The sequence below is a fragment of the Anomaloglossus baeobatrachus genome, chromosome 2, assembly GCF_048569485.1.
Source record: "Anomaloglossus baeobatrachus isolate aAnoBae1 chromosome 2, aAnoBae1.hap1, whole genome shotgun sequence".
In the NCBI taxonomy this organism is placed as follows: Eukaryota; Metazoa; Chordata; class Amphibia; order Anura; family Aromobatidae; genus Anomaloglossus; species Anomaloglossus baeobatrachus.
This window is the reverse complement of record NC_134354.1, coordinates 136,665,457-136,681,040: the sequence shown is the minus strand read 5'-3', so window position 1 is coordinate 136,681,040 and position 15,584 is coordinate 136,665,457. Positions and strand designations below refer to the sequence as shown.

The 15,584-nt window shown below is 46.9% G+C and overlaps 1 protein-coding gene across 3 annotated transcripts in view; it reads left to right on the top strand.

Moving 5' to 3' along the window:
- Window positions 1-15,584, top strand: part of LIMK1 (LIM domain kinase 1) — a 183,424-nt gene that overhangs the window by 155,714 nt on the left and 12,126 nt on the right. For all 3 annotated transcript variants that reach the window (XM_075335372.1, XM_075335371.1, XM_075335373.1), the window contains 5 exons: window positions 1,728-1,787; window positions 1,972-2,037; window positions 4,287-4,422; window positions 14,398-14,453; window positions 14,584-14,741. In XM_075335372.1, the coding sequence (XP_075191487.1) occupies window positions 1,728-1,787; window positions 1,972-2,037; window positions 4,287-4,422; window positions 14,398-14,453; window positions 14,584-14,741 (476 nt within the window). The remainder of the gene's footprint in view (window positions 1-1,727; window positions 1,788-1,971; window positions 2,038-4,286; window positions 4,423-14,397; window positions 14,454-14,583; window positions 14,742-15,584) is intronic.

Genomic DNA, 15,584 nt, shown 5'->3' with positions numbered 1-15,584 from the left:
GGGCGCTGCTCTGTCCTGGGGCACCGGGCGCTGCTCTGTCCTGGGGCACCGGGCGCTGCTCTGTCCTGGGGCACTGGGCTCTTCTCTGTCCTGGGGCATTGGGTGCTGTTCTTTGCTGGAACTTCAAGAAATGGAGGCTGGAGTCTGCGCATGCGCTGATGAGAGCTTGAGCTGGAAGCTCCATCTGCACATGTCACTCTGTGCACCACTATTTGAAGTACTCACCGCCTATATCTTCAGAATGGCCCGTGCCTCAGCGCTGGCCACAGAGCCTCGTCACCCGCCTCACAGGGCCTCGCTGCCCACCACACAGAGCCTTACTGCCCGCAGCCCTGGCACAGAGCAGCGGCCGCAGCACAGCATTGCCCCTACCTCCTGTGACCCCACTCCACCACCCCCCGGTTAACTACATTCGGGTTTAAAGACGCACCCCTCATTTTCCTACCAAACTTTTGAGAGGAAAAGTGCGTCTTATAATCCAAAAAATACGGTATGAAAGAAACCTGTGAAAATATGCATCTTCTTCTGTCAAAAATACATTACGAAAACTACAAGTAGAATATCTGTAGTGATCTGAAGGTAATAGATTTGGAGCTTGGGTTGCATCATTGCTATACAAAGTTTTGTTGTTTTCTCCGTTTTAAATGCCATGGTGAGTGCCACTCTTTTTTTCCCTTTTTTCTTTACTGTGTAACCTATTGTTCGGAACTAAAAAGGGACGCACCTGCAGACAAGAAAATAAAAAAAGGTTTTATTTTTTTAATAATTTAAAAAACTAAAATTTGTTTTCAGTAATTTCTGTTACAAATAAAAAAAATCAAAAATGATACTCAAATCCCTTTCTGCTGAAATCAGATTTGGAATTAGGAGACAAATTTCCATAAGAAACAGCCTATTTAATGCATTTAATACAATAAAGTAAAACTTTGTAGACCGTGTAATGGGAGTGTCTACCTAGCAATGGACATGGGCTGGGTAATAAAGCACAGTTTGTTTTCTTACTAGTATGGTAACTTATAGGAAAAATCTTCTGTAAAAGGGGACAATGCCTTTAATGTTTTCTCTACAACTGAACAGATGGGGTTTCCGGAGTTACTAGACACAACACCCCAAACCCAAGTGTGTGATCCAATATAACTTTAATCATTTTATATGTCATTGCCCTTGCAAGACAAGTTTTCCCCTTTAATAACTGAGAGCCTTTGGCACTCAGGTTATTATTTTACTTTATTAAGAAGTAGAGGACATTTTTTGACCCTCTAACTGCTATCTTTTTTAGTTGATCGCCTATTGATTTCTCACAGGGAGATTTCGGGTAGTCACTGTCAGAAGTCCATATAAAAATAACTTGCACATTCAACACGGCCAAATTGTCAACCATTACTTGCCAGCTGATAATGTAATATCTCCGGCTAGCTCCAGATATTGTGGTATAGACATTTGGAAATGTTATTAGATTAGTACCTGTTAGATTAATGCATACGTGGCATTTTCTAGAAAAAAGAAAGAAACAACAGAATGGAACTGTAATCTCTAACATGACACCAAACCTGACTGTTCAATGGCCGGTGCCGTGTTGTGCATCAAGCTACAGTTTTCTGTATCACAGTATAGTTGGGTTTTAAATTACAAAATACAGCATTTGCAACTTTTATTTGCTTAGTAATAACAGTACATAGCACAGATCATATAGCACATACGTTATTTAGGTTTCTTTGTGCTTTTAGGATGCTCAATATTCCTGGAACCAGAGAGTCAGCTTTGCGAGAGATATAGCAGCTGGAATGGTGAGATTATGTCTAGGAACCTTCTTTCTATCTATCTCTCTATCTATCTATCTATCTCTCTATCTATCTATCTCTCTATCTAATCTATCTCTCTATCTAATCTATCTAGCTATATATCATATGTCTATATGTCACATACACGTTGTGAATAGTATTTCTGATACATGTGTATATTTCCTTCTAGACCTACCTCCACTCTATGAATATTATTCATCGGGACTTGAATTCTCACAACTGCCTTGTACGGGAGGTAAGACAGTGATAGACCGTAAGAACTAAAATATGTAAACCCAGGGGACATTATACACATTATACTGTATATGCTTTTGCTGGCGATATAGTCATTATGTCAGACAACCAGGGCAGACTGTGCGTTAGGCCTGGGGCATTACAATATGGGTAAGATTGCTCTTCGCTTGTTAGCTGATGTGCAGAAAGGGGTGCTCACAACAAAAGAGTGAAAAAAGAACTGATTTATAGCCAGGTATAAGGAATAAATAAAATATATACGTTTTTAATTATAACTAAATGGGTACGCTAGACAAAACAAAAACGAGATAAGGGCAGCAAAAATATTCAAATATTACAGAGCAAATAAGTTATATGTAGATAAATGTGAAAAAAAACACAGGACAAATTAGCAGCCTCATTAGCAGCATGCTAAGTTTATTGCAATATACATTATGTAATATGAAAGTATGGGCAGTATTCATATCTGGGCAATTTACTTGCGTACAAATAATCACACCGATACTCGTTCTGAAAAGTGGGACACGTGTCATGCATATGTTCGTGCGTATGTCATGCGAGTGCCCGTTTTTATTCTCGCTTAGCATCCGTATGCCATGTGAGTGCTGTGCGGGTGCTATGCAAGTGTTTAGATTTTTCTCACCTAACATCTGTGTGACATGCATATGTAATGCTGTGCAATATTTTTCTCGCACCCCTAGACTTGCATTAGCAAGACTGGTGCGATCCACGCAGCACGCTGCCATTTCATCCTGCCTGATTGATTAACACAGGTCCAATGTTTTATCGGATTGCACTCGTTCGTGAAAATTGCATGTGGTACCCTAACACATTTTATTTATTCATCTATATAAATATAATGTTTCTGAGGCACATGTCACTTTATATATAATACTTACCTGCTCCTTTACTATACCTGAGGGCTTGTTATCTTCCTGACAGCTGTGGTTATACAAACGTTTTGTTCTCCATCTTTTGTCCTGTGTTTTATTTTACTTTATTTTTTTCACATTCATCTTCACATAACTTATTTGTTCTATAATATTTAAATATTTGTACTGCCTTTCTCTTGTGGTGTTTTGTGTACCGCACCTATTTACTTGTAATTAATAAAATATATATTTTATTTATTCCTCATACTGAGTATACATCGGGGGTTTTTTCCCTCTGTTGTTGTGAGCACCCTTCTTCACATTGACTTATACCGATTAGCCCTCCGGAGTTACAGGTCCTCTCACACATGGTACATATTAGGCTATGAGCACATGCTGCATCTTAGTGGTAACCACAAAGATGCACGTTTTTGGTCCCAAAAAAACGCACCCTCGGCATGCATTTTTTGCAGTGTTTTATCGCAATTTTGCCCAATGCGTTTTTCAAGTCAAATCTATTGACTGGAAGGGCTCAAAAACGCTGGCAAAAGCGCAGAAAGAATTGACATGCTGTGGTCACCACAAAGACGCAGCCAAAAAAAAAAGCCACAACATGCGGACAGCAAAAATGAAATCTCATAGACTTAGCTGGGGAAGGAAATGCATGAGTTTTGGGACCAACACTGTACTCAAAAAAACGCGCAAAAATGCTACAAAAAAATTCAGCGTGCGCACAAGGCCCTACTATCCCCATTGAAAAGATTACCGTATTACTCTTCTTGTCCCATAGATATGTCATGAGTATTCCTAGACCACATAGCTTGTTAGCTAAGAATGTGATAAATGGGGGGTCCGTTGTGACTCTGCCAGTAAGTCTATTAGTATATCCAAGAAGATGCTATTTGTATGTAATTTTTCTCAAAAACTAGATTCTTTTTTTAATTTCCGTATATACTGTAAAATGAATTGTTATAACCCTTCCCAATAATTGCTTCTCCAAGATCATTGCGGTTGTCTTTCTATGTTGGCATTGTATTAACACATTCCTGACTGCTCCAGACCAGCAAACTACCAAAACATCTGCTTTTATAGAGGTGGTCACACTTGCTGATGGAACAATTAATCACAGGCATCTGATTAGCAGCACCTGCTTGCTGCTTATCCTCTTAAATCCTATAGAAACAATACAGATGTACTTAACTAAAAAACATTTTTTTTTTTTTTTAGATATTATGACCTTATCTGTAAAGTCATAGAATGTATTGTTCTTAGTTTTTTTGCATGACTGTGTGTATCAATGTATGAGATTGTACTTATGTTATTATGTAGATGTCTCTGATTCTGCACAAAACCTTACACCTCTGTCTCTGGCATTCAGGATGGCAGCCTGGTCGTGGCAGATTTTGGCTTGGCCCGATTAATAACAGATGAGCCTCGGGACATCCGAAAAGACCGAAGGAAACGCTACACGGTGGTGGGGAATCCATACTGGATGGCACCAGAAATGATAAATGGTGAGAAAAAAAATTACAAACTTACGACAGACTCTACACTATAGTGAAAATCTAGAATTGTAGGACTCAAATACAAAATGAGGTTTCACTGCATAGTCAAGTACTGGGATATGTAACTAATAGGCTCCCAATGTAAAAAAACAAAAAACCAACAAAACAAAAAATACACAGGCTATGTGCGCACGTAAATGCTGAAATTCCTGCAGCGATTTGTCAGCTCATGTGCGCTTCATAATGGGTGCAGTGTTTCAGCAGAATAGATGCCGATTTCATGCGCTCTGGATGCTGGCTCTCCCATAGACAGAGTGGGAGCAGCATCCAAAGTGCATGAAAGAATTGACATGCTGCATTTTTTAACTCACCGATTTGGATCAAAATTTCAGCATCCAAATCGCTGCATTCAAAAAGCAACGTGAGCACGGATTATGCACAATCTACATAGATTGTGCAGGGGACACAGGACGCATGCATTTACGCTGCAGTGCTAGACGCAGCGTAAATGCATGCAATATGCACACGTGCGCACATAGCCTTACTATGCAACATAAATCACTGCAGACCTAGGCAAACTGATACCCACAAGCCACATCCAGCCTTTTCTCTGTCCCTGTCTGTCCTGCAGATCGAGTCTGTCAAAGGACCAAAGATAGTGGAACACCGCACACGAGCTGGGGGAGCTCAGGGCCTAATGGCACCGTGATCCGCCCTCTAGATGTGTTGATTTTAATAACAATGGAATAGTGAGGTGTTCAACCTGTGTGTGTGAGTCTCAGCGCAGTGTCACTAGATCTCACTTGCTGCGCAGAGCCTCAATGGTTTTACAAAGCGTCCGTAAAATATATTTTCTTTTTCGCTCTATTGGGAGACCCAGACAATTGGGGTGTATAGGCTATGCCTCCGGAGGCCGCACAAAGTACTACACTTAAAAGTGTTAGGCCCCTCCCCTTCTGCCTATACACCCCCCGTGCTCCCACGGGCTGCCCAGTTTTTTGCTTTGTGCGAAGGAGGTCAGACACGCACAGCACAGCTCCACAGATTGGTCAGCAGCAGCTGCTGACTATGTCGGATGGAAGAAAAGTGGGCCCATATAGGGCCCCCAGCATGCTCCCTTCTCACCCCACTCTTGTCGGCGGTGTTGTTAAGGTTGAGGTATCCATTGCGGGTACGGAGGCTGGAGCCCACATGCTGCTTTCCTTCCCCATCCCCCTCTGGGCTCTGGGTGAAGTGGGATCTTACCGGTCTCCAGGCACTGAGACCGTGCTCCATCCACAACTCCTGTGGAGCCTGATGGATAGGAGCCGAGTATCGTTCAGGGACATGGCCCTGCATCTTGGAGGTACTCTGTATCCCTGTGGGGACCGCGCACGGCATCACCTCAGCTTTGCTGGGTGTGCTAGTGCACCGGGGACCGTGGCGCTGACCGGGTCTATATGTGCCATTACACACTCAGCGTCGCTGAGTGTGTTTATATGTAAGGGCTACCGCACTAACCGCCGCTGCCATGGGACACTGCGGCGCGGCTGGGACTTGTAGTTCGCCGGGGACTTTCACGCCGGCCGCGCTTTTACGGCGGCCGCGTTTATTACTAGAGTCCCCGGCTTCCTTGCGGCCTAGTTTACTTTTCTCCCGCCCTCAGCCCTGACAGGCAGGGGGAAGGGCGGGACGCTGCACGGAGCGAGCAGCTCTGAGGGCTGGAGTATGATTTACATACTCCACCCCCCTCACTGTGCACGGTGTGAGCACCAGTTCGCGCTCTCTCGGCCACGCCCACAGCTCCCTCATCTCGTCAGGACGCCGCAGCCATTCCTGTCAGCTCCACCGACGCTGCAGAAGAGGGACAAGTCCTGGGAGACCCAGACACGGTCTCTGGTGGCCTCACAACCGCTTTAGGCGGCTGGTAAGCAGCACCTGTTGGTGCTAGCCCCATGGTGCTGTAGTGTATTGGTACATTATTTGTGTATAATATATACTTTACACTGTATGAGCACAGTGCATTCTGGCTATATACCCTTTTGTGTAACTCAAGGAAAACTATAGCATGGCGCCCACAAAAGGCAGGGGTGCCAAAACACAGGCTTATTATGCTGCCTGCGCCGCTTGTAAGACCCCACTACCGGCAGGTTCCACTGACCCTCATTGTGTGCAGTGTTCGACCCCTGTGCCACTTCTTCAGCCGGAGCCTATGCTAAGAGGGGCCCAGGGGGAGACACCTGTTGACACTGTCCAGGTGACGGGGACTGAGTTTGCTAAACTCTCTGAGACTATGGCTAAGATACTAGAAGCCTTGCAGTCCAGGCCGGTATCTCAGCAACGGGACCCTGTTGAATCGTTGTTCCCGGGCCCCCCTCAGTTGGACCAACGATGTCCTCCCGGGGTATCTCCTACATCCCAGTCTGAGGGTTCTGACTTAGACCCCAGCCCCAGATTGACTAAGCGGGCTCGCTTAGAATTTCCCTCGACATCATATTGTTTAGGGTCTCAGCGGGGGGAATCTTTGGTTGATGATGCGGAGACAGCTGATCAGGATTCTGATCCTGAGAGAGCTCTCAATCTTAATACTCCAGACGGGGACGCCATAGTAAACGATCTTATTGCGTCCATCCATCAGTTGCTGGATATTTCTCCCTCAGCCCCTCCGGCGGAGGAGTCAGCTTCTCAGCAGGAGAAATTTCGTTTCAGGTTTCCCAAGCGGACACAGAGTATGTTTCTAGACCACTCTGATTTCAGAGAGGCAATCCAGAATCACCATGCTTGTCCAGATAAGCGTTTTTCTAAGCGCCTTAAGGATACACGTTATCCTTTCCCCCCGGACGTGGTTAAAGGTTGGACTCAATGTCCCAAAGTGGATCCTCCAATCTCCAGACTGGCGGCTAGATCCATACTTGCAGTGGAAGATGGGGCCTCGCTCAAAGATGCCACTGACAGGCAGATGGAGCTCTGGTTGAAATCCATCTATGAAGCTATCGGAGCTTCTTTTGCCCCAGCATTCGCAGCCGTATGGGCGCTGCAAGCTATCTCAGCAGGTCAAGCGCAAATTGAAGCAGCCACTTGCACGGCCGCGCCACAAGTGGCATCCATTACCACCCAGACCTCGGCAATTGCGTCTTACGCTATTAATGCTGTCCTGGACTCTGTGAGCCGTACGGCGGTGGCGACCGCCAATTCGGTGGTACTCCGCAGGGCCTTGTGGCTACGGGAATGGAAGGCAGATTCTGCTTCCAAAAAGCGCTTAACCAGTTTGCCAATTTCTGGCGACAGGCTGTTTGGCGAGCGTCTGGATGAAATCATCAAACAATCCAAGGGAAAGGATACATCCTTACCCCAGCCCAAACAGAACATTCCCCAACAGAGGAGAGGGCAGGCGAGGTTTCGGTCCTTTCGGGGCGCGGGCAGGTCCCAATTCTCCTCGTCCAAAAGGTCTCAGAAAGAACAAAGGAACTCTGATGCATGGCGGTCTAAGTCACGTCCTAAAAAAAAACATTGGAGGCACCGCTAACAAGGCGGCTTCCTCATGACTTTCGACCTCCTCTAGTAGCATTCTCGGTCGGTGGCAGGCTCTCCCGCTTTTGCGACGCCTGGCTGCCACAAATAAAAGACCGCTGGGTGAGAGACATTCTGTCTCACGGTTACAAGATAGAGTTCATCTCTCGTCCCCCGACTCGATTCTTCAGGTCTTCTCCGCCTCCCGAGAGAGCCGAGGCTCTTCTGCAGGCGCTGGGCACTCTGAAGGCAGAAGGAGTGGTGGTCCCTGTTCCTCTTCATCAACAGGGCCACGGTTTTTACTCCAACTTGTTTGTGGTCCCAAAGAAGGACGGGTCTTTCCGTCCTGTCCTAGACCTGAAACTTCTCAACAAACACGTAAAGACCAGACGGTTCCGGATGGAATCCCTTCGCTCCGTCATCGCCTCAATGTCCCAAGGAGATTTCCTTGCATCGATCGATATCAAAGATGCTTATCTCCACGTTCCGATTGCCCCAGAGCACCAGCGCTTCTTGCGCTTCGCCATAGGAAACGAACACCTGCAGTTCGTGGCACTGCCATTCGGCCTGGCAACAGCCCCACGGGTTTTCACCAAGGTTATGGCTACTGTAGTAGCGGTCCTCCATTCTCAGGGTCACTTGGTGATCCCGTACTTGGACGATCTGTTGATCAAGGCACCCTCTCAAGAGGCATGCCAACACAGCCTCGACGCTACCCTGGAGACTCTCCAGAGTTTCGGGTGGATCATCAATTTTCCAAAGTCAAATCTGACACCGGCCCAATCGCTCACATACTTTGGCATGGAGTTTCATACCCTCTCAGCGATAGTGAAGATTCCGCTGATCAAGCAGCGGTCACTACAGACAGGGGTACAATCTCTCCTTCAAGGCCAGTCACACCCCTTGAGGCGCCTCATGCACTTCCTGGGGAAGATGGTGGCAGCAATGGAAGCAGTCCCTTTCGCGCAGTTTCACCTGCGTCCTCTTCAATGGGACATCCTACGCAAATGGGACAGGACCGTCTCCCTCTCTCAGGCGACCAAAGCTTCCCTTCGGTGGTGGCTTCTTCCCACTTCATTATCAAAGGGGAAATCCTTCCTACCCCCATCCTGGGAAGTAGTCACGACGGACGCAAGTCTGTCAGGGTGGGGAGCGGTTTTTCTCCACCACAGGACTCAGGGTACGTGGTCCCGGCAAGAGTCCTCGCTTCAGATCAATGTTCTGGAAATTCGGGCAGTGTATCTTGCCCTGAAAGCGTTCCAGCAGTGGCTGGAAGGCAAGCAGATCCGAATTCAGTCGGACAATTCCACAGCGGTGGCATACATCAACCACCAAGGCGGCACACGCAGTCGACAAGCCTTCCAGGAAGTCCGGCGGATTTTGATGTGGGTGGAAGCCACGGCCTCCACCATATCCGCAGTTCACATCCCAGGCGTGGAAAACTGGGAAGCAGATTATCTCAGTCGCCAGGGCATGGACGCAGGGGAATGGTCCCTTCACCCGGACGTGTTTCAGGAGATCTGTTGCCGCTGGGGGGTGCCGGACGTCGACCTCATGGCGTCCCGGCACAACAACAAGGTACCAACGTTCATGGCACGGTCTCAAGATCCCAGAGCTCTGGCGGCAGACGCCTTAGTTCAGGATTGGTCGCAGTTTCAGCTCCCTTATGTGTTTCCTCCGCTGGCACTGTTGCCCAGAGTGTTACGCAAGATCAGGGCCGACTGCCGCCGCGCCATCCTCGTCGCTCCAGACTGGCCGAGGAGGTCGTGGTACCCGGATCTGTGGCATCTCACGGTCGGCCAACCGTGGGCACTACCAGACCGACCAGACTTGCTGTCTCAAGGGCCGTTTTTCCATCTGAATTCTGCGGCCCTCAACCTGACTGTGTGGCCATTGAGTCCTGGATCCTAGCGTCTTCAGGGTTATCTCAAGAAGTCATTGCCACTATGAGACAGGCTAGGAAACCAACGTCCGCCAAGATTTATCACAGGACGTGGAAAATTTTCCTGTCGTGGTGCTCTGCTCAGGGTTTTTCTCCCTGGCCATTTGCATTACCTACTTTTCTGTCCTTCCTTCAATCTGGACTGGAAAAGGGTTTGTCGCTCGGTTCCCTTAAGGGACAAGTTTCAGCGCTCTCTGTGTTTTTCCAGAAGCGCCTAGCTAGACTTCCACAGGTACGCACGTTCCTGCAGGGAGTTTGTCACATCGTTCCACCTTACAAGCGGCCGTTAGAACCCTGGGATCTAAACAGGGTGCTGATGGTTCTTCAGAAACCACCATTCGAGCCAATGAGAGATATCTCCCTCTCACGACTTTCGCAGAAAGTGGTTTTTCTAGTAGCAGTCACTTCTCTTCGGAGAGTGTCTGAGCTAGCAGCGTTGTCGTGCAAAGCCCCTTTTCTGGTTTTTCACCAGGACAAGGTGGTTCTACGTCCGGTTCCGGAATTTCTCCCTAAGGTGGTATCCCCCTTTCATCTCAATCAGGATATTTCCTTACCCTCTTTTTATCCTCATCCAGTTCACCAATGTGAAAAGGATTTGCACTTGTTAGATCTGGTGAGAGCACTCAGACTCTACATTTCTCGTACGGCGCCCCTGCGCCGCTCGGATGCACTCTTTGTCCTTGTCGCTGGCCAGCGTAAAGGGTCACAGGCTTCCAAATCAACCCTGGCTCGGTGGATCAAGGAGCCAATTATCGAAGCTTACCGTTCGGCTGGGCTTCCGGTTCCCTCAGGGCTGAAGGCCCATTCTACCAGAGCCGTGGGAGCGTCCTGGGCTTTGAGGCACCAGGCTGCGGCTCAACAGGTGTGTCAGGCGGCTACCTGGTCGAGCCTGCACACTTTCACGAAGCACTATCAGGTGCATACCTATGCTGCGGCGGATGCCAGCCTAGGTAGACGAGTCCTTCAGGCGGCGGTTGCCCACCTGTAGGAAAGGGCCGTTTTACGGCTCTCTTACGAGGTATTATTTTACCCACCCAGGGACTGCTTTTGGACGTCCCAATTGTCTGGGTCTCCCAATAGAGCGAAAAAGAAGAAGGGAATTTTGTTTACTTACCGTAAATTCCTTTTCTTCTAGCTCTAATTGGGAGACCCAGCACCCGCCCCTGTTTTTTTGTGTACACATGTTGTTCATGTTGAATGGTTTCAGTTCTCCGAGTTTCCTTCGGATTGAAGTTACTTTAAACCAGTTCATAATTATTTTTCCTCCTTCTTGCTTTTGCACCAAAACTGAGCAGCCCGTGGGAGCACGGGGGGTGTATAGGCAGAAGGGGAGGGGCCTAACACTTTTAAGTGTAGTACTTTGTGCGGCCTCCGGAGGCATAGCCTATACACCCCAATTGTCTGGGTCTCCCAATTAGAGCTAGAAGAAAAGGAATTTACGGTAAGTAAACAAAATTCCCTTCGTCTCTGTGATTTTTTTGATAAGCTGTGCAGATAAAAAAAAAAAAAAGTTAAAGTGAACCTGTCAGGTGCAATATGCATCCAGAACCACGAGCAGTTTTGGGTGCATATTGTTAATCCCTGCAGAACCATCCCTGTATACACTAGCATAGATAAATAGATCTTTAGAAAAAGTATGCTAATGAGTGGGAGCAATAGCCCCGAGGGCGTTGCTTCCCTTGCTAGTCGCCCCCATTAGTATGTTAGTACGCCCCTGTCGGTGTGCTATCATGCTAACGAATGGTAGCGTCACAGGATGATCTCACTCACCTCTCTGCCGCCATCACGTCCGACGTTGGATTTCGGCTCAGTGCGCATGACTGCGGAGTTTGGGTTATGCACACTACTTCAGTTTGAAGCCAGGACGCGTACATAGTGGCCATGACTCAAACTCCGGGGTCATGCGTAGTGAGCTGAAATCCAGCGTCGGACGCGATGGTGACGGAGAGGTGAGTGATCATCCTCTGACGCTGCACATTCATTAGCATGTTAGCATGTCTGCAGTGGCGTACTAACATGCTAATGGGGGCGAGTAGCAAGGGAAGCAATGCCCTTGGGACTACTGCTGTCACTCATTAGCATACAGTAAAAGATCTTTAGAAATACCGTATTTTTCGCTTTATAAGACGCACCTGATTATAAGACGCACCCCCAAATTTGGTGAAGGAAAAGAGATTTATTTTTTTTTAATGTTAAATGGGTTCCGTCTTATAATGCCAGTGGACGTTTAACAAATCATATAGTGTATATGTCCCTCATAGCCCCCCCATCCTAAAAATAGCCCCCTTAATCTGAATATGGTCCCCTTATATTGAATATAGCCCCCTTGTGCTGGAACACGTCCCCCATTGATGGCACACGTCCCCTATTGCTGGCACACGTCCCCTATTGCTGGCACATGTCTCCTATTGCTGGCACAGGTCTCCTATAGATGGCACACGTCTCCTACGGCTGGCACAGGTCTCCTATGGATGGCACACTTCCCCCTGTGCTGCCCATGGACCCCTATGGATGGCACATGTCCCCCTGTGCTGCCCATGGCTCTCTATGGATGGCACACATCCCCCTGTGCTGCCCATGGCCCACTATGGATGGCACACATTCCCCTGTGCTGCCCATGGCCCCCTATGGATGGCACACGTCCCCCTGTGCTGCCCATGGCCCCCTATGCATGGCACACGTCCCCCTGTGTTTACTATGGCCCCTATGCTGCTGCCCATAGTAAAATAAAGAACGCTTTATTTATCTTCTCCGGCGCTGTAATCCCTCGTGTGTCCCTTCGTGCTGCTGAGCTCCTGCACTCCCTGGTTCTCGCTGCCGGTTATGTGATCGGCACAGCAGAGTGACATCATCTCTGCGTGCCTGATCACAGCGGCAGCAGGGAGACCGGGGAGACACGCTGGAGGAGGTAAGTAAAGAGTTTTTTATTTTACTATTGGCAGCAGCATGGGGGCCATATCTAACACAGGGGGGCATGTGCCATCAAAGGGGCGCATGCATATATAATATGCGCTGCTCCCCCAGCCCATGACCGCGGTGCGGTTTCAGCACCATGGTGATGGACAGCGGCAGTGCATATTATATGAGCGGGAGCAGGAGATCTCCCGCTGCCTCCTGCAGCCTCAACCAGCCTCCACAAGCCTGCCTCAGCCTCCAGCACCGCTCCAGAGCTGCCCCCACCTCCCCTGGGCGCTGCAGTATATAATCTGTATATTCGGATTATAAGACGCACCCCCTACTTTCCCCCAAAACAAAAGTGCGTCTTATAAAGCTAAAAATGTGGTACTTTTTCTAAAGATCTCTTTATCTATACTAATGTATACAGGGACAGTTAGGCAGGGATTAGCAGTATGCACCTAGAACTGCTCGTGGTTCTGGGTGCATATTGCACCTGACAGGTTCCCTTTAAGTCGATAGCCCTGCTGTGTGTGAAGCACCATTGGGGAGTCATACTGTGTGAGGGCGATCATACTGTGTAGGGGACTGTGGGGGCAATATAATGTTTGTGGAGGGCTGTGGTGACACATTACTGTGCGGGCAGCTGTGGTGGACCATAGTGTGTGGGTGACTGGAAGGTCAAACATAATGTGTGGTGCTGTGGGAGATCATAGTGTATGGGTACTGCTTGGACATCTTACTGTGTGGAGCTGTGGGGGATTATACTGTTTGTGGTTTTGTTAGGACACACTGTGTGGGGAATGTAGGGGATCATATTCTTTCAAAGACTGAGGGAATTATACTGTGTGTAGGGCTGTAGGGACACCATACTGTGTAGCGATTACTGGGGACATTATAAGGTATGGGGGGAGCTGTTTATCAAGATACAAGGGCTAAATAAAAGGAGCAGTGGTATTTACATTTTTTGTATTGATTACCTGCTACTGATAAAACTACATGATACAATGAGCCCTATCATAACATATATAAGCAATAAAATGAATATAAAATACGAATTATAAAGTTATTAATTTTAATATTGAGCAAAATTAATTTCAGCCTATCGTTTCGTCTCTCCAAAATGGTCATGGTCTCATCCTCAAGAAAACTAATAGCCCATTCCTGCAATAACTGTTTAATATTCTATGGAATAGCCTAGTATAGTATACTCTTTTGCCAATAGCTTGGTCCATGGGAGACTATGGATGTGTTAAATATATACACTGGGAGCTTTCTTATTGCATGTAAAATATTAAGGCACAAAACGAGGTGTAAACAGGCTGTAAACTGCGGCCCATTATCAAAATGTATGCAAGACAATTGGATGTACCCTTCTCATTGAATATTATGGTGCCACTGCCCATACAACATACAAAAAATTAATAACCCCCAAAAAAGTATATAAAAACACTGACCCACTCCATGTCCTTGCCTATACAGACCAATTCACCCTGTGCATTATACACTATATACAGCATTATACGGTGGTACATTTAGTAACAGAATGGTGGAATATACTTTTAGGATATCCCATATTTTAGAGGATTACATGTATCTGCGCTGTGCTGAGGCTTCAGTCTTATCAGTGTCTCAGACGCTTTTTTTTCTTGTTGCAGGAAGGAGTTACGATGAATCTGTAGATGTTTTCTCCTTTGGGATCGTGCTCTGCGAGGTAATCAGACGTTCTTTTTCCACCCACTTACTTTCCCTTTTTCTTAGTTTATTTGTTCTTTCCACATCTATTAATGTGTGTGTGATATACAATACTTTGTGTATCCATCTTTTTTTCTGGTCTCTTTCAGATTATCGGCCGTGTGAATGCAGACCCTGATTATCTTCCTCGCACCATGGATTTTGGGCTGAATGTTCGTGCCTTCTTGGATCGATTTTGCCCCACTAATTGCCCGCCTGGATTCTTTCCCAGTGCAGTATTATGCTGTGATTTAGATCCTGAAAAACGGTAGGTTACTGTGATAGCGCTGGTTAAATAAAAAAATAAAATAAATAAATAATGTTTGTAACAACATAGTTAAATATTTTAAAAAAAATTTTTTGCCAAATTTTGACGGTGATCTACAGAAAGGCTCAGCAGAGGAAGTTTAACTAATCCTGTACAATACTGTAGTTACTGCAAACCTAGGCTAGTGCCTCTAAAAATCAACCACATTTATTATAATGACCTTTGCTAAAGGATATATGTGGTACAATTGTAGAGAGTTTTGTCTAACCTCATTGAATACAGCAAATTTTGTGTCACACTCCTTTCTGTGCAAAGCCATTCTCCTTCCCAAGTGAGTCACAAATAATTTTAAACAGATCAATTTATCATTAGATGTAACAATTTGTACCAAAAGGTGCCAGATTTTGATGCATTTTCCCCTAAAGTTAAGGCACTCTTACAGTAGTAAATATGCCCCAATATCAAGTATTGTTGAAGTGTTCATGACAGCTATTACAGCTTGAAGGCCCATTTACACACAACGACATCGCTAACGAGATATCGTCGGGGTCACGGTGTTGGTGACGCACATCCGGCCTCGTTAGCGATGTCGTTGTGTGTGACACCTTTTTGCGATCAGTAACGATCGCAAAAAGGTGTGAAAGCGTTCGTCGTGTTCACGTCGTTCACTTTTAAAAAAATCGTTCCTCATTTGGAACGCAGGTTGTTTGTTGTTCCTGCGGAAGCACACATCGCTATGTGTGACACCGCAGGAACGAGGAACAACATCGTATGTGCGGCCGCCGGCAATGAGGAATGATGGAGGTGGCCGGGATGTTCGGCCGCCTATCTCTGCCCCTCCGC